General features: G+C 46.2%; 2 protein-coding genes across 3 annotated transcripts in view; both read left to right on the top strand.

The window, feature by feature from the left end:
• The first annotated feature begins 39 nt into the window (after window positions 1-39).
• On the top strand, window positions 40-14,001 carry LOC127573442 (serine/threonine-protein kinase 19-like). 2 transcript variants are annotated; one of them, XM_052021669.1, is made up of 7 exons: window positions 40-167; window positions 3,030-3,146; window positions 5,382-5,527; window positions 8,454-8,689; window positions 10,317-10,414; window positions 11,607-11,754; window positions 13,671-13,995. In XM_052021669.1, exons 2-7 carry the CDS (start codon window positions 3,032-3,034, stop codon window positions 13,714-13,716), a joined length of 789 nt encoding a protein of 262 aa, XP_051877629.1. In that variant the 5' UTR covers window positions 40-167; window positions 3,030-3,031; the 3' UTR covers window positions 13,717-13,995. The 2 variants fall into 2 exon arrangements, with proteins under 2 accessions (XP_051877629.1, XP_051877630.1); XM_052021670.1 differs by lacking the exon at window positions 40-167 and having other exon boundaries at window positions 3,027-3,146; window positions 5,342-5,527; window positions 13,671-14,001.
• Window positions 14,002-18,963: 4,962 nt separating this feature from the next.
• rhot2 (ras homolog family member T2) overlaps window positions 18,964-21,287 on the top strand; it is a 28,627-nt gene continuing 26,303 nt past the window's right edge. The window contains exon 1 of the mRNA XM_052021639.1: window positions 18,964-19,108. Within this exon, the coding sequence (XP_051877599.1) occupies window positions 19,072-19,108 (37 nt within the window). The 5' untranslated portion in view covers window positions 18,964-19,071. The remainder of the gene's footprint in view (window positions 19,109-21,287) is intronic.

Genomic DNA, 21,287 nt, shown 5'->3' with positions numbered 1-21,287 from the left:
AACTATTTAAAGACGCGCATTCGACGTCATCCAGGCGCGCCGTCGCTGCAGTGCGTCGCGGGGAGATTGCGTGAGGTGCTCCGGGGCTAGGCGCCGGCTGAGGGGCGAAGGGCCGGCGGGGGTGGAGCGGCGGCGGCGGCGGCGGCCGAGCCCACGGGCCGCCCCAGGTAAACCTCCCGGTCAGCGACAACCGGCCGCCTCCTCTCGCTGCGGTAGGGAGAGGCCGCTCGGCCCCTCCGGCCGCTGCTGGGCTCTGCCCGCCGTCACCCTTGGCCGGGCCAGTGTTTCTCTCGCTTCCCCCTCAGGGGTTCTGCTCCCGGGCAAATCCAGAGCCAAACGGCCAGGAAACATGGACGGGAGGGGTCTGGAGGGTTATAGACTGGGTGCAGGGCAATGGGACTAGCGGAATAGAGTTTCGGCACAGACTAGAAGGGCCGAATGGCCTGTTTCCCGCTGTTCTATGGTCCTATTCTGTGCTATTATCACACTGCTGTTTGTGCTTGTTCTGTGCAAACTCCTGCATCTATTTTAACATCGGTGACTGTGCTCAAATGGATCATTGGTGCCACCTCACAAGCTTCGCCGTCCGGGTTCAATCCTGACCTCTGGTGGCGTCTGTGTGGAGAACCAAAGATCCCTCTAACCTGTTGGTAAACAGTGAAGGGCAGATTTTGTTTGATAGTCAAGGTTATTGTCACACGCACAGGTCCGTGTGTGCACAGGTGCAATGAAAAACTTACTTGCAGCAGCATCGCAGGCACGAGCCACCAGACTTAGGACAGCTTCTACCCCACTGTGATAAGACTATTGAACGGTTCCCTTATACAATGAGATGGACTCTGACCTCACCTTATTGTACTGCACCTTATTGTACTGCACCTTATTGTACTGCACCTTATTGTACTGCACCTTATTGTACTGCACCTTATTGCACTGCACTTTCTCTGTAGCTGTGACACTTTACTCTGTACTGTTATTGTTTTTACCTGTACTACCTCAATGCACTCTGTACTGACTCAATGTAACTGCACTGTGTAATGAATTGACCTGTATGATCGGTATGCAAGAACTGTACCTCGGTACAAGTGACAATAATAAACCAATGCCAATGCACAGCATCAGATAAGTGGCATTCACAAGAAAAGCATAAATTAAACCTAAACTATTTGTAATTTTTACAAGAAAAAAAACACAATTTTAAAAAAAACCGAAGTCCTCTATAGTACAAAGTGATCAAAGTGGTTGTAGTGTTGCTAAACTGTAATGGTGATTAGGATTTTGCTGGTTGGTTCTAAAACCGAATGGTTGAAGGGAAGTAGCTGTTCTTGAACCTGGTGGTGTGGGACTTCAGGCTTTTGTACCTCCTGCCTGATGGGAGCTGTGAGAAGATGGCACGGCCCAGATGGTGGGGATCTTTGATGTTGGATGTTGCCTTCTTGAGTCAACGCCTCCTGTAGATACTCCCAATGGTGGGGAGGGATGTGCCCGTGATGTATCGGGCAGAGTCCACGACTCTCTGCAGTTTCTTGCGTTCCTGCGCATTTGAATTGCCGCCCCAGACCGTGATGCAACCAATCAGGATACTTTCAACAGAACATCTGTAGAGTGTCTGTGTGGGTTTCCTCTGGGTGCTTCCATATCCTAAAGGCGTGTGAGTCGGTCGATTAATTGGCCACTGTAAATCCGCCCTAGTGTGTGTGTGAGTGGTAGAATCAGGTGAGCTGATGGGAATGAGATTAGTGTAAATGGATGTTTGATGGTCTGTAGGTGCTCAGTGGACAGAAGGGCTTGTTTCTGTGTTATATCTCTCTGACTATCTTTGAATATTCTGTGGTTATAAAAGTCACTAGAAATGCATGCTCCTCAACTTGGCTTCAGTGATATCAGTTAATACGCGAATTATTGTGGATTGTCATTAAGAGAACATTCTCAACACTGGTGCACCTCAAGGCTGCGTCCTCAGCCCTCTGCTTACTTCCTATACACTCATGACTGTGTGGCCAGATTCTGCTCTGACTCCATCTACAAGTTTGCAGATGATACCACCGTTGTAGGCCGTATCTCAAACAGTGATGAATCGGAGTACAGGAAGGAGATAGAGAGCTTAGTGGAATGGTGTCATGACAACAACCTTTCCCTCGACGTCAACAAAACAAAAGAGCTGGTCATTGACTTCAGGAAAGGGGGCGGTGTACATGCACCTGTCTACATTAATGGTACTGAGGTCAAGAGGGTTGACAGCTTCAAGTTCCTGGGAGTGAACATCACCAACAACCAGTCCTGGACAAATCACATGGATGCCACGGCCAAGAAAGCTCACCAGCGCCTCTACTTCCTCAGGAGGCTAAAGAAATTTGGTTTGTCCCCTTTGACTCTCACCAACTTTTACCGATGCACCATAGAAAGCATCCTATCTGGATGTATCATGGCTTGGTACAGCAACCGCTCTGCCCAAGACTGCAAGAAGCTGCAGAGAGTTGTGGACACAGCCCAGTGCATCACGGACACCAGCCTCCCCTCCTTGGACTCTGTCTTTACCTCTTGTTGCCTTGGTGAAGCAGCCAGCATAATCAAAGACCCCACCCACCCAGGACATTCTCTCTTCTCTACTCTTCCATCGGGTAGAAGATACAGGAGCCTGAGGGCACATACCACCAGACTTAAGGACAGCTTCTACCCCACTGTGATAAGACTATACAATGAGATGGACTATGACCTCACGATCTACCTTGTTGTGACCTTGCACCTTATTGCACTGCACTTTCTCCGTGGCTGTGACACTTTACTCTGTACTGTTATTGTTTTTACCTGTACTACATCAATGCACCCTGTACTAACTCAATGCAACTGCACTGTGTCATGAATTGACCTGTAAGATTAGTTTGTAGGACAAGTTTTTCACTGTACCTCGGTACAAGTGACAATAATAAACCAATACCAATACCAACATGACGCTATGTCTTGAAACGGCTGTGGATAAGATAAGGTGACAATGTGGTGTTTCAATTGACACCTGTTTTCCCTTGCAGAAATGAACCGCAAGAGAAGCCAGATACCAGACGTCTTCCGGCAGGTCAAAAGGCGTAAATTAGGGATTACAGATGAATTTAACTTGTTGGATAAAAAGGAAACAGAAAAGTATGAAGGTAACAATTTTGAGTTGAAAAATCTAATCTTTTAATTTCACCTTTGTGGCCAAGGCTTATTGATTTCAGAATCTCCATCTATGTTCTCGCCCTGGCTCCTGCTTGAACAAAGCCTTAACTTTAGAATCAGTTTATTATCACTGACACATGATGTGAAATTTGTTGTTTTGTGGCAGCAGTGCAGTACAAAGACATAAAATTATTTTAACTTACAAAACTAAATAGTGCGGGGGAGAAAAAAAGGAATAACGAGGTAGTGTTCACGGGTTCATGGACCGTTCAGAAATCTGAAGGTGGAGGGGAAGAAGCTGTTCCTGAATCGTTGAGTGTGGGTCTTCAGGCTCCTGCACCTCCTCCATGATGGTAGTAATGAGAAGGAGGCATGTCCTGGATGATGAGGGTTCCTAAGTGATGGATGCTGCCTTCTTGAGGCACTGCCTCTGGTGGGGAGGGTTGTGCCCATGATGGAGCTGGCTGAGTCTACAACCCTCTGCAGCCTCTTGTGATCCTGTGCATTGGAGCCACCATACCAGGCGGTGATGCAACCAGTCAGAATGCTCTCCACTGTACATCTATAGAAGTTTGTAAGAGTCTTGGTGACATACAAAATCTCCTCAAACTCCTAGCGTGCTGCCTTGGTGATTGCATCAATGTGTTGGACCCAGGATATTCTCATTTCTCATTTCAAAAATTCTCATTTTTGTTTTCAAATACCCCCCTGTGGTTTTACCCCTGCCTCTCTGCAATTTTCTCCAAATCCCTGCATTCCTCAATATTGGCAGTTTGATCATCCCTGACTATAACAGCGTAAGTTAAGTTAGAGGACTGTTATCAAGGAGACCTGAATCTGAAGACATAAATTCAAATCCCACAGCTCAGCTGACAAATTTAAGTTCGGGTCATTAAATAAATCTGGAATTAAAAAACTAATCTCAGTGATAATAACCAAGAAACTATTGGATTGTGGCTTAAAAGCCCACCTGGTTTGAGGAACAAAATGGGTTTTCCTTGTCTGCTCTGATCTGTATTTGACTCCAGACCCACTAGTATAACACCTCACTTCAGGGGCAGTTAGGATGGACAATTACATTGGAGTTGCCAGTAACACCCACGTCCCATGAATGAATTATAAAAGCTGGAATTCCAATGTTTAAATTCCCTGACCCCTGCCTTCCTCTCCCCCCCCCCCCCCCCCCAACATTTTCACATGGCCTAATGAATATTTTTGTTTGAGAACTCCCTTATGATTTGAAGGGGCTTTATACATGTTGTTTGAAGAACTAATTCCTCTTTGTGAATCTGCATTAGTCACTTGTTTAGTTACATATACAGGCAGTGGCTGTGGTAGACCAAACCTTGGGGATAAAATCCCACCAAGGAAAATTGTAAACTGGATGTAGTGATCCCAGTGATGTGAAGGCTGGTACCAGAAATGGCACTGATCATTCTGAAAACCCAGTTAACCTCCTTTACCACCTTGAATGTGACTCTGGTCCCACACTAATGGTTGATGGTTAATCCCTCAGGGACTTGAGCTTTGCCACTAACTACAAGCCTTTCATGTGAAAGTCGACCTGCGCTGTAATAAAGCAGACAACAGCAGAACCAAGGAGCGTATAATTAATGCTTTATTATTTAACGCTAGTGGGAGTGAGGGATACAGAGAAAGAGTAAACAGTGTAACCCGAGCTCTGTACTGATCCCCACTTGGAGATTTACTGGTTAGTGTCCCTCCTTTTATACCCAATTCGTGGGAAACCTCTGTGGGAAGCTGCACTGAGGCAGTTGCTCACAGCAAGCTTTTAGCAAAACAAGGTATGTATTAAAAACTTCTCTCTTTCTCACCCGCACCTGGACATTTTACATCATAACTATAGTCACCCCATGGTTGAAGCAATATCACACCATGGGAAGAATAGCTGCACACCATTAACCCTTACATTCCCAGTCATTAACCCTTACATTTCCAGTTATCTTTTACATTCTAGTATCTCTGGAATTTGGTTATGTCCCTGAGCAATTCAAATCATAACAGTCACTGACTGGAAGTTCAGTTTGAGTTTCCTGAATCTATTTATGTCAGTCGAAAGGAAGCATTCTGTAGTTTGTGGGTCATTCTAAAAGGAGCATGTTACCTTCCATTGATATTACTTTAGTGGTGTTACTTTTTATACCTTACTGTGCTTTTTGTAAAGGACCAAGCGCTGGCAGTTCTTTGTCTTTGCCATTTCCTAGATGTACCAAACGACACGAAATCTGCGTTGATTTTTCTGACATCCTTGTTTCCTCGTAAGTTATTTGATGATTCCCTTCCGCCCATTGTTCTGAAGCATCAACTCTACAGCATTGTTAAAGACAAGACCACGGTCGATCGTCAGCTGGTAAGTCAAGTCACCGAAGCCATGGTGTGTGAGAGCATGTGGACATCTGGCTGCTGTATGTTGACCAGTGCACGTATGTTGCTTAGTGAATTACCTTTGCATCCATTTGAGTTCTGGATGTACTCTGCAGATCAGATGGTGCCTGTGGAAGGAAAAGCTGTTTCTGTGACTGGTTTATCTCTGTGAACACCTGAGCACGTAACCAGCTGAGCCAGTTAAATGTGTTGCCCACTGAGTTAGAATGTAGAACACAGAACAGAACAGTACAGCGTAGGAACAGGCCCTTCAGCCCACCATGTCTGTCTCGACTATGATGCCAATTTAATCTAATCCCATCTGCCTGCACCTGATCCATGTCCCTCCATTCCCTGCCTGTTAGTGTGTCTGCCTAAATGCCTCCTAAATATTACTATCATATCTGTTTCCAGCAGCCTGATCCAGGCACCCACCACTCTGTGTGTGCATGCACGTGTGTGCATGCACGTGTGTGCATGCGCCTGTGTGCATGCGCCTGTGTGCGCGTGCGTGTTGCACCTTCTCGCATCCTCCTTCTGGTGTGGTGACCAGATCCATACACAGTAGTCCCAAGTATGGCCTAACCTTCTGGGTGTACTCTCTAAATAAAGATGGGGAACTGCCATGGTTGAAAGCAAAGGTGAGACAGATTAAAATATAATAGACTGCCAGTTAAACAATTTGAAATTACACAGATTCATGTATATGCCCTTTACGTAACATGACCAATATTTCAACTCTCTCTGTGCCCTGCTTCAGGTCATCTGGTACGCTGATAGTTTGCTTAGTACCCGGGATGTGTTCCCAGCAACAACGGCGATAGTGAGTCTTACAGCATTGCACAAACTTGGATGGAGATGCTTTACTGACAGCACTGCTAAGCCAGCAGCCCCTATTCTCCCCATTGCTGCACACTGCTGATGTGAATACCTGCTCTCCGCTGACATAACCCCAATTGTCTGGTTACGGTTTGGAGAGGCTGTCTGTGAGGGCTGGTGCGGGGCAGCTGGGGCAAGAGGTGTGTCTACTCAGTGCTGAGATGTGGGGCCAGCATTGTGGGTGCGATCCGTCGCTGGGGACTGGCAGCACCGGCTCCATATGTTGACAGACCACCTGGATCCTGCCGGCTCCCTCTTGACTACCTGGTGGCTGCTGCTCTCTCCCCTCTCTGACTCTCCCCAGTCAGTGATTTCTCTACAGTAACCACTGCTGTGAATAAAGGCTTGTTTAACACTGTGTTGTTATAAGGTTATCAAATCCTGGTAGCAGGCCCCCATCCCTCTATCTTCTATGGATTTGATGTCTTTAGTTGCACTATTATACCTTGTGTGAAAGTCAACCCGTGCTGTAATAAATCAGACAACAGCAGAACCAAGGAGCATACAAAAAGTTCTTTATTGTTTAATGCTAGCGGGAGTTGGGGTACATGGAGGAGCAAACAGTCAGTGCTGCTCTTCCCTGCACGTGGCCCGACTCAAAGAATACAGGGTGCTAACAAACTTAAATACATTGTTCTCCGGCGGATGTCCACCTGCACAGGCTTACCCATATTTGGGTATGCTTGACCAGCTCACGGTGCCATTGATCAAGCCGAGGCTGCTCTGTGCAGCCAGACAGGTTAACGCGTCTTTCACAGTTAGTTGTTTCCTTGAGGCCCCACAGCTCAGCAACTCCTTATCACGCCAAGCAGGTGGCTCAAGCTGTTTACAGTGGCTATATAACCAGTAGAGAGAGAGTAACCCTTTGTTCACCAGAGCTCCCCTCCCATTATCTTCTACACTTGCATGGTGTTTTTGGGAAGGGATCAAGAAGTTCAAGTTTCAGCAGATCAACAAGGCAGCTCACCACCACCTTGGCAACTAGGGATAGGTGATTCAATGTTGGCTCAGCCTGCAAAGCCCTCATAGAGTCACATAGCACAGAAATGGCTCTTGCAGCCCAACTCATCCATGCCAACTAATTTGCCTAACTGAGCTCATCCCATTTGCTTGCGTTTGGCCCATATCCCTCTAAACCTTTCCTGTCCATGTACCTGTCGAAATGTCTTTTAGATGTTGTAGTTGTACCTGCTTCTACAACCTCCTTTGGCAGTTCATTTCTTAAACCCACAACCCACTGTATTGAAAAACTTGCCCCTCAGGTTCCCTTTAAATCTCTCCTCTCTCACTTTAAACCTAGTTTTGGGCTCTTCTACCCTAAGGAAAAGACACCTTACCTACGTCCGTCATGATTTTATAAACCTCCATAAGGTCACCCCTCAACCTCCTCGGCTCCAAGGAAAATGTCCCAGACTACCCAGCCTCTCCTCATAACTCAAACCCTCCAGTCCTGGTAATATCCTCTTAAATCTTTTTTGCTCCCTTGATAGTTTAATGAGCAGGGTGTCCAGAGCTACATGCAGTACTCCCAAGTGTAGCCCTACCAGCGTCTTGTACAGCTTTAAACTTTATTTATACAGCACGGTAACAGGCCCTTCCGGCCCAACGATCCCGTGTCTCCCAATTACACCTGGTCGTCTCTGGAATGTGGGAGGAAACCGGAGCACCCAGAGGAAACCCACGCAGTCACGGGGAGAACGTACAAACTCCTTACAGACAGCGGCAGGAATTGAACCCGGGTCACTGGCGCTGTAATAGCGTTACACTAACCGCTACATTACCGTGCTGCTCGTGATGTAACACAACATCCCAGTTCCTGTACTCAATAAGCTGACTGATGAAAGCAAGCTTGCCAAATGCCTTCACCACCCTGTCCACCAGTGTAGTCACTTTCAAAGAACCAGGTACCTGCACCCCTAAGTCTCTCTGTCATTTAATGAATTTTTTTAAAGAAGTATCTGCTGTGTATCTTGGGGTTTGACTGTAAAGTGAATGTAATGAGATTCTTTTGTCTTTACTCTTTTGTTTGTCAGAATGAGATGAAGGATCTGGGAGCTGTTCGAATTTTCCAGTTTGGATTTGACATGGACGTGTTTGGCGTTGTGTTTAGTGAGGATTACAAAAGTAGAGTTCTGGCTGCTACGGCAACGAGGGAGTCTGCGGCAACAGTGCAGAGGTTTCTGGAGTCGGTGCTGAATTCGTGCATGGACATGGGTTTCACCAAGGATCAATTGCTCAAGGACTTTTCGTTTCGGGACCAAGAAATAACGTGAGTGCCCTGGAAAATGCAAGTCAAGCATCAAAGCACTTTGACCCCAAACAACAGAAGTAGGACAGAACCTTTCAAACCTGTTTCACCGTTCAATCAGTACACAAGTATTATGCAGATGTGAAGGGCACCTTAAGTAGCCAAAGGAAAATGATTCATTTGGGTTTACTTAAGTCCATCAATTTTTATTTGCTCACAGAAAGTAACTCTGCCTTGTCTGCAAGGTATTTGGGATGTCCTGAAATTGTACAAACTCGACAGAAGTGCACAGTTACTGAGGACCATGTGTTTTCCCTCTCCATACCTTCTCCAACAACTTGGTCCTTTGGGATAATAGGAAAGTTCCAACGTAGGAGGGATCCATTCAGCTACAGTGTCTGTGATGATCCACATGGAAGCTACCCAGCCTATCTGAACCTTCCCACCATAGTTTTGTAGCCTGCAGGCCACAACCCCAGGTACACATCCAAGTATTGTTTAAACGTGTTGGGGGTTTCAAGCACTGAGTTCCACACCCTTATCACCATCTGGGTATAAAATATTTTCATCTCTCCTTCTACCTACCAATTACCTTAAATCTGATCAGACTTTGCGTTCTTAGCTCAGCTGAAACCTATTTTGGAAAGAGGCCAACTCCCTGCACAACTCGAGCACATTTTCATGTTAATTAATCATTACACATTAGCAGATTGTAGAATATTCAATTAACAAAGTTCCTGGGTAAGAACTAAACCTTTAGATGGAACCAAGCTCCTTCAGTGAAAGACATGTTTAAAGGTCTTGCTGCTTCACCTTTTTTTATTTAAAGTTCTCCTTTTCCTTCCAAATAAAATGGCTAGTCGGACACTGCCAGATTGTTGGCAGGGTGTTGCACCATAATACACTCTTGGAATTTGGAATTAGTTTATTATTGTCACATGTCCTGAGATACAGTGAAAATCTTGCATACCGTTCATACAGATCAATTCATTACACAGTGCATTGAGGTAGTACAAGGTAAAACAATACAGAATGCAGAATAAAGTGTAACAACTACAGAGGAAGTGCAATGCAGGTAGACAATGAGGTGCAAGATCATAACAAGGTAGATTGTGAGATCAAGAGTTGAAAGACGTGTCAAAAGACACTCTTTTAGTTCCTTCCTGTGCTTAACGATTTGTGCACAGTGGAGTGACTTTTTATTTTATAGACAGGCACAACAATGATTTCACCAAGAAATATGCAGTCTGACCAGTCATTCTGCTTCTGTGGTTTAGGTGAGTGAGTGGGGAAGTGACAGTGTTGACCAGAGCTCTTGGGAGAACCCTCGTTCCCTTCGGTAGTGCTTTCTGTTCTGTCATTTCCATTTGGATAACTCTGAGGCTAAAGCACTGCATCCACCGGTTCTCCCTTATCCTCAATATACTCTCAGGTTTGTCAAACACAATTTCCCTTGATAAATCCTTGTTGACTCTGTCCAATCAAATGATCTCCGGGTGCTCTTTTCCTGTGCCCTTATTATCAGATTGTATGATTTCCCACTATTTAAGTCAATCTAACTGGCTATTCTCTTTTTCTCACTTGGCGTTCTGTAAATTGAAACACTTGGTTGCTTCTATTTTATGAGTCCTCTGGTTCTTCTGCACAGGCAGCTGGTGAATGCTGGAGTCCTGACGGTCCGTGACGTTGGAAGCTGGTGGCTTGCTATTCCAGGCGCTGGGCGATTTGTGAAATATTTTGTGAAAGGTACTGCCTATCAAAGCACGCTTGATGTAGGACGCTACCTGACAGGCACGACTTTGAACTTCACTGGAAGGCTGCAGGCAGCTTCGTGGTTGCTTAACATTTCGGTGTCTGTATGTGTTGTATGGTGTAGCTCAGGGTAGTGCTATCACCTTTGCATTGGGTAGTTGTGAGTTCAAGTCCCACTCCAGTAACTCGGGCAGTAAGCTTCCAGTGCAGGACAGAGGGATCGGATGTTAAACTGAAGCCCCATTTGCTGCCTCAGCTCTGTGTAAGAGACCCCAGAAAAGATGCAGAGTGACCGGTTGAGGTGAGCAACTCCCTACAGTCCTCGGACCTTTTGTTTAATCTTTCAAGCACCATCACTGAAACACATACGTGTATTGCTGAGGTGGGGATGTGCTTCATGCTTTTTAAACCACCTGGAGACACGAGACTGCAGATGCTGAAATCTGGAGCAACAAGGAAGCAGCTGGAGGAACTTGGCAGGTCAGGCAGCATCTGTGGAGGGAAATGGACAGAAAGATCTCGACCCAAAATATCTACTGTCCATTTCCCTCCACAGATATTGCCTGACCCACTGAGTTCCTCCAGCTTCCTCTTTGGTGCTCTTTTTGCATCCAACGCGAAGGACCCTCACCACCCAGGACATACCCTCTTCTTGTTACTACCATCGGGGCAGAGGTACAGGAGCCTGAAGACCCACACTCAACGATTCAGGAACAGCTTCTTCCCCTCCGCCAGCAGATTTCTGAACGGTCCATTAACCCATGAACACTTCCTCGTTATTCCTTTTTGTTTGCACTATTTGTTTATTTTTGTAATTTATAGTAATTTTCTGTCTTTGCACTGTACTGCTGCTGAAAAACAACACATTTCACAAAGTATATTGTCAGTGGTAATAAATCTGATTCGGATAAGATGTGCAGCACTTTGAATATTCTGAAGTTATAAAGGGGCTGAATGAATCTAGGTTAGATCACAAGTATAAATTTAAATTTTTCATGAAATTGACTAAATATTTCATAAATTAACTATTGCTTTTCTGCACATTATCAGTGTGAAGGGGCATTCTCCCTTACTGTGCAGAGAGAGAGAGGTGGACGGTACGAGAGGGAGTTGAGCTGAGTTGTTCTTGGCTGCTGTTTGCTTTTCTATTGTTTAAAGAGCAAACCCTTCACGATGCACACCGCAGGTCGTAAAACAGTTCTTGGGATGATCCGGAAATCGAAGTACAATGAAGTCTTGCAGTCGGAGCTGGAAGCTCGGAAAGTAACCTCCACAGTGAAGATGGGGATCCAGTATCATGTCCATGACATTGTTGGAGCAGAGTTGGTGAAATGGTAAAGTGTAACGACTCCCGTTATTGCCCCTCTTTTGGTTAAAGCGATGTGCGGAGTTTGTGTGGAGTCCAGTAAAGGTTATACTAGCATTAAATGTACATTTGAGCAAAACATCTAGATTTTTAAATATCATGAGTTATTTTTCAAATGAAACCTTATTTATAAGATATAAGATTTCTTTATTAGTCACATGTACATCGAAACACACAGTGAAATGCATCTTTTGCGTGAAATATTCTGGGAGCAGCCCGCAAGTGTCGCCACGCTTCCGGCGCCAACATAGCATGCCCACAATTTCCTAACCCGTACGTCTTTGGAATGTGGGAGGAAACTGGAGCACCCGGAGGAAACCCACGCAGACACGGGGAGAACGTACAAACTGCTTACAGACAGTGGCCGGAATTGAACCCGGGTTGCTGGCACTGTAAAGCGTTACACTAACCACTACACTACCGTGCCTGCCTGAGTAAATTTCAGAGTAAATACACAAACAATGCACAATGTAAATAGTTTTCTCTGCAGTTAACACGAATGGTATGAAAATTATAGTCTATATACACTGAGGATCCCTGCTAAAATTACTTACTAATGATACTATACTGCAGACTTGAATTTGCACATTCAAATCCTTCATTAACTTTGAATACATTGGTTTGTTATTGTCACATGTACTGAGGTACATTGAAAAACATTGTTTTGCGTACCATCTCTACCGATCATTACAATACTGCATTCAGGTAGTACAAGGTAAAACAGAAACAGAATGCAGAATAGTGTTACAGTTACAGGCAAACAATAAGGTGCAAGGCCATGATGAGGTAGATTGTGAGGTTAAGAATCCATCTTATCATACTAGGGAACCTTTGGCCCATGATGTTGTGCTGACCTTTCAACCTACTCTAAGATCTATCTAGCCCTTCCCTCCCACATAACCCTCCATTTTTCTATCATCCATGTGCCTATTTAAGAGTCTCTTAAATGTCCCTAATGTATCTGCCTCTACCAGCACCCCCGGCAACGTGTTCCACGGACCCACCACTGTGTTTTTAAAACAAAACTTTCCTCTGATATCCCCCCCCCCCCATACTTTTCTCCAGTCACCTTAAAATTATGCCCCTGTCCACTCGATCTATGCCTCTTATCATCTTGTACACCTCTATCAGGTCACCTCTCATCCTCCTTCTCTCCAAAGAGAAAAGCCCTAACTCGCTTAACCTATCCTCATAAGACATGCTCTCCAATCCAGGCAGCATCCCGGTAAATCTCCTCTGCACTCTTTCTAAAGCTTCCACATCCTTCCTATAGTGAGGCGACCAGAACTGAACACAACATTCTAAGTGTGGTCTAACCAGGGTCTTATAGAGCTGCAACATTACCTCGCGGCTCTTGAACTCAGTCCCCCGACTAATGAAGGCGAACACACCCTACGCAAAAGATGCATTTCATTGTGTTTCGATGTACATGTGACTAATAAAGATATCTCTTACCTTAGATGTTGTTTCCCCTTGCATTTAGATTCAGAACTAGGGGGCACCCAGTTAGAGAGGTGAGGTGAAACTTCCTTGGGTTGTAAATGTTTGGAACTCTCTAACCCAGAGAGCTATAGAGGTGGAGAAACTGAAGATATTTAAGACTGAGGATTTGGAATACAGGGAATGGGGAGTAAATTGGAACAGAGGCCGGAATTGGATCAGCTGCTATCCTATTAAAAGATGGAGCAAGCTTGCGGGCTGCAAGGCTGTCTACTACTCCTGGTTTATAAGTTTTTGTGATGTGCTACCCTTTCCTCAAACTTTGAAAGATTGTTTCTTTTTTTCCAAATGTTCAACCACTGACATGAGATGAAAATGTTCAGTTTCTACCCCTTGTGTGACTTCTTGCAGACAAACAAATTATATATTTAATTCTGTTAACAGCATCCCAACAGCCAGTGGAACTTTACTGCGCCTGAACAACACCTGACCAACGGCAAACCTGCAATTGGACCAAGCCTGAGGGACGGATACACTGGGCAAGGATGTAATGAGTCCTGGGAGAAGTGCCGGAAATCGGGACGCACTTTGAAAGGAAGGGAAAAAGGGATGCTGACATAAAATGTCAAATGAAAGTCCTGTTACAATGACTGAAGGAGGAACTAAATGTTACAGCCTTTAATTGCCAAATTAATGAAAACAGAATAACATATTTATATATGTATGTGTGTGTGTATGTATGTGTATATATATGTGTGTGTATATATATATATATATATATATATATACACACTAAATTTTTATATATATATATATATATATATAAAAATTTAGTTTCATTTCAAGTTTCATTGGTAATTAAATCAACTGAATCATTTTAGTTTTCTGCTGATTTTTTTTGATGCAACAGATTGACTGCAATAAACTGATGGGTGAATGTTCAACGGAGAAATATATGAACCGCGCACATGTTTGGGATTCGCGTGGCTGTTAGTTAGAGTACTGTAGCTTAGAAAGAACTTGGACATAAACTAAGTTAATGTGGTTGATCCACTGCAATGGCCCAGCCCATGACCAAGATTGTGTAGTCATTATCACTGCAGTGTTTTTTGTTGTGGTGGGGGGAGTTGGTGGGTGAGTGAGTCCTAGCGATAGGCTGGTTGGCTGCTGTTTCTTCCATTATCATGTTGTACCACTGTACTTGGGGTGTAAAGTGCTTGGACAGCGAATTTTCCAGAGCAAAGGTGACTATGTACTTTCTATTATTCAGAAATGTTCCTTTTTATAAGTGAGCTGATACCAGCAATCTTCTCTCAAAAGCCTACATTACTGCAAGGTGAAAACTAAATTACAAATCATTAAACCATGTTTACTAGTAAAACATACTTTAAAAAATGCAAAAAGTTTAAAAAAAATAAAACTGCCAATGCTGGAAATCTGCCATAAAACTAAAATGCTGAAAATACTCAGCATTTTGGGCAGCAGCTGGGAAGAGATAAAGAACTAATTTCAGGTTAATGATCTTTCATCAGACTGGTAGAACAATTTGTTTTTTGCTTTTGTTTTTAAAGTACGTGTATTAATATGCTGCACTCAGTTCAGCTTCTTTCCATCTCTGTGGGAGTTGATTGGGAAGAGATAAAGAACTAATTTCAGGTTAATGATCTTTCATCAGACTGGTAGAACAATTTGTTTTTTGCTTTTGTTTTTAAAGTACGTGTATTAATATGCTCCACTCAGTTCAGCTTCTTTCCATCTCTGTGGGAGTTGATTCACTTGATTTCCCAAATGGAAAATTTACACTCTTGTTGGACTAGGGTTATCCTGCATATTCCAGTCACATTGTAACTGTGCCCCCTGAGGCTTCTAGGAAAAGGAAATATTGGAGTTTAATAGCTGACAACCAATTCATTTCGTAGAATGGCTCGGTAGATCAGTCAGAGAAGTATTAAGAAGATGTATGGCTGATGTGAAAGATTGTTCCTCTTTGGAATATATGAAGCCAAGGTTTGCAAAGTGGTGTATGGTTATCCTGTTGGCTGAGGCTGTGAACTGACCCAAGCTTCTATGATGTACATTTATAAAGAAAGATAATGTCATAAAGAAAGAATTTTTATTTTGACCCTTGACCCAGTTCCCAGGGAGGGGTGCTGAGAAAACTTACACTCGAAGACCACTAAGTGACATCTTTGCCCAAATTGTGCTGATTTCCCGGGACAAAGCTAACCATGGTTGGATGTGGCAAGTCTGAACGAGGGTGGCAGAGTGCAGAGTGGCACATTTGTTTCTGATCAACAAGTTCCTGGTGTGCAAGTCAATCCCTTTATTGTGTTCACCAAAGAAGTGCAGAGTCCCATATCAGTTTCCCATCTACTCCCATCTCTTCATACAAAGTGTCAGACTGGGTAACAGGGAATAAGCCAGAAGTGATCAGGAATATGAAGATACCAAACTGAGAAGAAACGCGCAGAGGGACGGGAAATATTCCCATGTGCAGAGGTTGTGATGGATAGTATAGATGCACATACTGTGAAGGGGAATGGAGTAAAAAAAATAGGTTGCTTGACCTAAGAGAAGTATATAAAATTATGAGAGGGGTAGCTAGGATAGAGTCTTTTATCCAGGGTGGGAATATCAAACAGTAGAGGGCATAGGCTTAAGGTGAGGGGAGAAAGTTTAAAGGAGATTTATGAGGTAAGTTGTTTTTTAAAAAACAGACAGTGGTAGCTGCCTGGAACTCACTGCCAGGGGTGGTGGTGGAAGGGAAGTGATAGCAACATTTAGAACATAGCACAGTACAGCACATATGGGCCCTTCAGCCCATAATGTTGTGCCGACCTATATAAACCTACTCCACGATCAATCTAACCCTCCCCTCCTACACAGCCCATAACCCTCCATTTTTCTTAAATCCATGTGCCTATCTACAAGTCTTTTAAATGTCCCTATTGTGTTAGCCTCAATGACCACACCCCACAGTGCGTTCCAGGCATCCACCACTCCCCGTGTAAAAAAAACCTACCTCAGACATCTCCCCTAAACTTTCCTGCACTCATCTTAAACGGATGTCCTCTGGTATTGGCCATTGCCACCCTGAGAAAAAGGTGCTGACTGTCCACTCTATCCCTCTCACAAGCTTATACACCTCTGTCAAGTTGCCTCTCATTCTCCTATGCTCCAAAGAGAAAAGTCCTAGCTCACTCAACCTTTCCTCATAAAAGACATGATCTCCAATCCAGGCAGCATCCTGGGAAATCTCCTCTACACCCCCTCTAAAGCTTCCACATCCTTCCTATAATGAGGTGACCAGAACTGAACACAATAAGTGTGGTCTAACCAGAGTTTTGTAGAGCTGCAACATTACCTCACAGCCCTTGAACTCAATCCCCTGACTAATGAAGGTCAGCACACTATACACCTTCTTAACCACCCTATCAACTTGCATGGCAACTCTGAGGGATCAATGGACTTGGACCACAAAATCCCTCTGTTTCTCCACACTGCCAAGAATCCTGCTGTTAATCTTGTACTCTTCTTTCAAGTTCAATCTTCCAAAGTGTATCACTTCACACTTTTCTGGATTGAACTCCATTTGCCACTTCTCCGCCCAGCTCTGCATCCTGTCTATAACCGACAACAACCTCCTACACTATCCACAACAACACCAACCTTATCCAAATCATTTATAAAAATCACAAAGAGCAGGGGTTCCAGGACAGATCCCTGCAGAGCTTCACCAGTCACCGACCTCCAAGCAGAATACTCTCCATCTACTACCACCCTCTGCCTTCTGTGGGCAAGCCAATTCTGAATCCACGCAGCCAAATTTCCATGGATCCCATGCCTCACGATCTCCTGGATGAGGCTACCATCAGGAACCTTGTCAAATGCCTTATTAAAATCCATATACACTACATCCACCACTATCTTCATCATTGTTTTGTCACCTCCTTGAAAAACTCAATTAGGCTCATGAAACACAAATAGCCCCTCACAAAGCTATGCTGACTATCCCTAATAAGACTACGCTTCTCCAAAGGCTTGTAACTCCTGTCCCTAAGAATCCTCTCCAATAGTGCGCCCACCTTTAAGGGGCACTTAGACACATGAACAGGCAGGGAATGGAGGTACACAGACCATGTGCAGGCAGGTTGGATCAGTTAGATTGGCCTCACGGTACAGCTGTGGGCTGAAGGGCCTGTTCCTCTGCTGTACTCTTCTACATTTTAATAAGGTATGAAGATTCGTAGGAGAAGGATCAACTGGTCCATAAATACTGGCACAGACCAGCTAACTTAATTCTATGCTATTCTATTAAATGTGGTCAGGACCTTAGTTATAGAGTGAGAAGATTTCAAAAAGTGTGAGGCAGCTGAGTTAGAGGAAGAAATTTCAAAGATTTGGCCATAGTTGACTGAAGGCTAGGGTGGTAACATGACCAGAGAACAAGGAGAGTGGTGAAGAATGGAGTGTTGAACATCAACTTGGTGCCAAGATCATCTCACAAACACTAACACTGTGCCTATCAGAGATATTAACACTGCATCAAAAACTGGATCAAAAAGGTGGGTTTTAAGTGGTACACTCCATTGACAGTCATACCTTCTGGGCCAAGCCCCAGAACTCTCACCCTAAACTTTCCTGCCTCTCTGCATATATATTAGGTGGCTCAGTGTAAATTTTTATTTCATAATGTTCCTCAGATGTTTTGTCACAATAAAGGTGTGAAATGAATGGTCTGAGCCAAGTCTGGCAAAGGTGGAGCAGCTAAGCTGGAGAACCGGGGTGGAGGGAAGAGCAGGACGTCTCTAAAACCAGAGGGTATAGGTTTAAAGTGAGGAGTAAGTGGATTAGGGGGCATTTAGTCATACAGCACAGATACAAGCCCCTTGACCCAACTGGTCCATGCCAACTAAATGCCCATTTGCCCTTGTTTGGCCCATATCCTTCTAACCTTTCTATATTTTTCTATTGTGTATATGTTTATGTTTTGCTTGTGAATGCAGCTTATCTAATGTTATGTGCTGCTGTAAGTTTTTCATTGCATCTGTACATACATGTACTTGTGCATATGACTATAAACTCAACTTTGACCTTTTCTTTCATGTACCTGGAATTTTCTTTTTGAGGAAAGAAATTTCACTTGGAGTGATGCAACCAGGAACATGCTATCTGAGAAAATAATAGAGGCAGGTACTCTAACAGTATTTTAAAAGAATCCAGGCAAGCACTTGAATCACTGAGGCATAGAAGGAATTGCTGATGAGTGGGATTGGTATACATGCATACTGGATGGTTGGCATGGATGTGGGAGCTGAATGGCCTGTTTCTGAGCTGTTTGATCCATCCCAGGTGGCCGAAGATAGAGATTGGGAGAAGGGAAGCAATAGAATGTTTAAATGATGAAGATCTCTGGAGAATGTGGACCCTATCTTGGATTCTCAGACAATGTAATGACAGTGTGATAAACGTCTTAAAACTGCCCCGAATATAGGGTTCTCTGGAAGTTTGACACAAGAATAGAAAATGTTAGAAACACTCAGCAGGTCGGGCAGCGTCTGTGGAAAGAGGAACAGTTAACGTTTCAGATCTGCGACCCTGCCCAACTTCTCCGGAAGTTGCCGACCCGGCCTCCGCTCTCCGGAAAAACCCGAGTCTTGCCGGGAGTTGCTCAACTCGGCCGGTCCGAACCCCCCCATCCGGAAAGACCCGAATCGTGACGGAAGTTACCGAACAGCCTCTGGCGGCTCTCCGGAAGTTGCCGATTTGTCCGGCGATCGGCGGGCGGTTGGTCGGCGGTTCCCCGAGCGGCCGGGTTAACGCGCTCGGTGAAAGAGGCGCCAACATGAAGGGGAACGTGAGGATATTACTGGTGGGAGAACGTGAGTGAAGTCAGCCGGCAGTGAGGGGAAAGTACAGGGAGGGAAGTTGACGGAGGGAGCGGGAGAGGACGGGAGGGGAGGGAGGGAAGGGAGGGAAGGGAGGGGAGGGAGGGGAGGGAGGGGAGGGAGGGGAGGGAGGGAGGAAGAGGGGAAGGGAGGGGAAGGGAGGGAGGAAGAGGGGAAGGGAGGGGAAGGGAGGGGAAGGGAGGGGAGGGAGGGAGGGGGGAAGAGGGGAAGAGGGGAAGGGAGGGGGGAAGAGGGGAAGGGAGGGGAGGGAGGGAGGGAGGGGGGAAGAGGGGAGGGAGGGAGGGGGGAAGAGGGGAGGGAGGGAGGGGGGAAGAGGGGAGGGAGGGAGGGGGGAAGAGGGGAGGGAGGGAGGGGGGAAGAGGGGAAGAGGGGAAGGGAGGGGGGAAGAGGGGAGGGAGGGAGGGGGGAAGAGGGGAAGAGGGGAAGGGAGGGGGGAAGAGGGGAAGGGAGGGGGGAAGAGGGGAAGGGAGGGGGAGGAGGGAGGGGGGAAGAAGGGAAGGGAGGGGGGAAGAGGGGAAGGGAGGGGGAGAGAGGGGAAGGGAGGGGGAGGGGGGGAAGGGAGGGGGAGGGGGGGAAGGGAGGGGGAGGGGGGGAAGGGAGGGGGAGGGGGAGGGGGAGGGGGAAGGGAGGGGGAGGAGGGGGGGAAGAGAGGGGAGGGAGGGGAGGGGGAAGAGAGGGGAGGGAGGGGAGGGGGGAAGGGAGGGGAGGGAGGGGAGGGGGAAGGGAGGGGAGGGAGGGGAGGGGGGAAGGGAGGGGAGGGAGGGGAGGGGGGAAGGGAGGGGAGGGAGGGGAGGGGGAAGTGAGGGGAGGGGGAAGTGAGGGGAGGGGGAAGTGAGGGGAGGGGGGGGGAGGGGGAAGGGAGGGGAGGGAGGGGGGGAGGGGGAAGTGAGGGGAGGGAGGGGAGGGGGAAGTGAGGGGAGGGGGGGAGGGGAGGGGGGAGGGAGGGGAGGGGGGAAGAGAGGGGAGGGAGGGGAGGGGGGAAGAGAGGGGAGGGAGGGGAGGGGGGAAGAGAGGGGAGGGGGGGGAGGGGGGAAGAGAGGGGAGGGGGGGGAGGGGGAAGAGAGGGGAGGGGAGGGGGAGGGGAGGGGGAGGGGAGGGGAGGGGGAGGGGAGGGGGGGAAGAGAGTGGGAACCTTCTACTGGATTCCTCCTCCTTCAGCCCTTTCCCTCTTCTATACCTCTCAGCTTACATCTTCCTTCCCCCCCCCACCTACCTACCTACCTTCCCCCCCCCCACCTACCTACCTTCCCCCCATCACCTGCCTGCGTCTCCCCCCCTCCTCCCCCCCCCCTCCTCCCCCCCCCTCCCCCCCCCCCCTCCCCCCCCCTTATTCTGGCTTCTGCCCTCTTCCTTCCCAGTCCTGATGAAGGGTCTCGTCCTGAAACATCGACTGTTTATTTCCCTCCATGGATGCTGCCTGACCTGCTGAGTTCCTCCTGCACTTTTTGTGTATGGCTCCAGATTCCAGCAGAACTTTTTGTCTCCACCTGTGGAGAGAGAAACAGTTCACATTTTAGGTCAACGCCCCTGTATCAGAACTGGTAAAGTGAGAAAACAAGTGTGTTTTAAGCTGCAGTTGAGGAGGGTTGAAGAGAACAGAGGGAACATCTGTGACAAACTGGAGACCAAGGTTGTCCATGTAACACAATGCTTTTGGAGCTGTCTAATTAATAGATGTACAAGTACAATCAGAGAGAGAATAAAATTAAAGATCTGTGAGAGAGATTCCTTTTCCTATCGGAGGAGAATCCATGCTTTGTGTTAAAGGAATATATCTCAATAGCACCAGTGTAGAACATTTCATCATTGGAGTAGATATGATGGGGGTGGATGAACTGGACGAATGGAATGGATTCCTTATGCGAGGCAGGGTGGGAGGAAGTATGGTGGAGATAGCTGTGGGAGTTTGCAGTTCATAGTGAAAATCTGTCACTAAATTTTCTCCTGAGACAGACAGATCAGGCAAGGAGGAGTCAGAGATGGACCTTGTGAAGATCAGAGCTGGGTGGAAACTGGCAGAAAAACTAATGACATTTTTGAGTTCTGTATGACTGCAGGAAGCAGCACCATTACCGTCGTCAATGTATCAAAGGAAGAGTTGAGAGAATCGCTAGAGTAGAACTGAAACATAGTTCCACGTATCCCACCAAAA

Source organism: Pristis pectinata, chromosome 8 (genome assembly GCF_009764475.1).
Source record: "Pristis pectinata isolate sPriPec2 chromosome 8, sPriPec2.1.pri, whole genome shotgun sequence".
Taxonomy (NCBI): Eukaryota; Metazoa; Chordata; class Chondrichthyes; order Rhinopristiformes; family Pristidae; genus Pristis; species Pristis pectinata.
The sequence above is the reverse complement of the archived record's forward strand: the minus strand, read 5'-3'. Positions and strand labels throughout refer to the sequence as shown.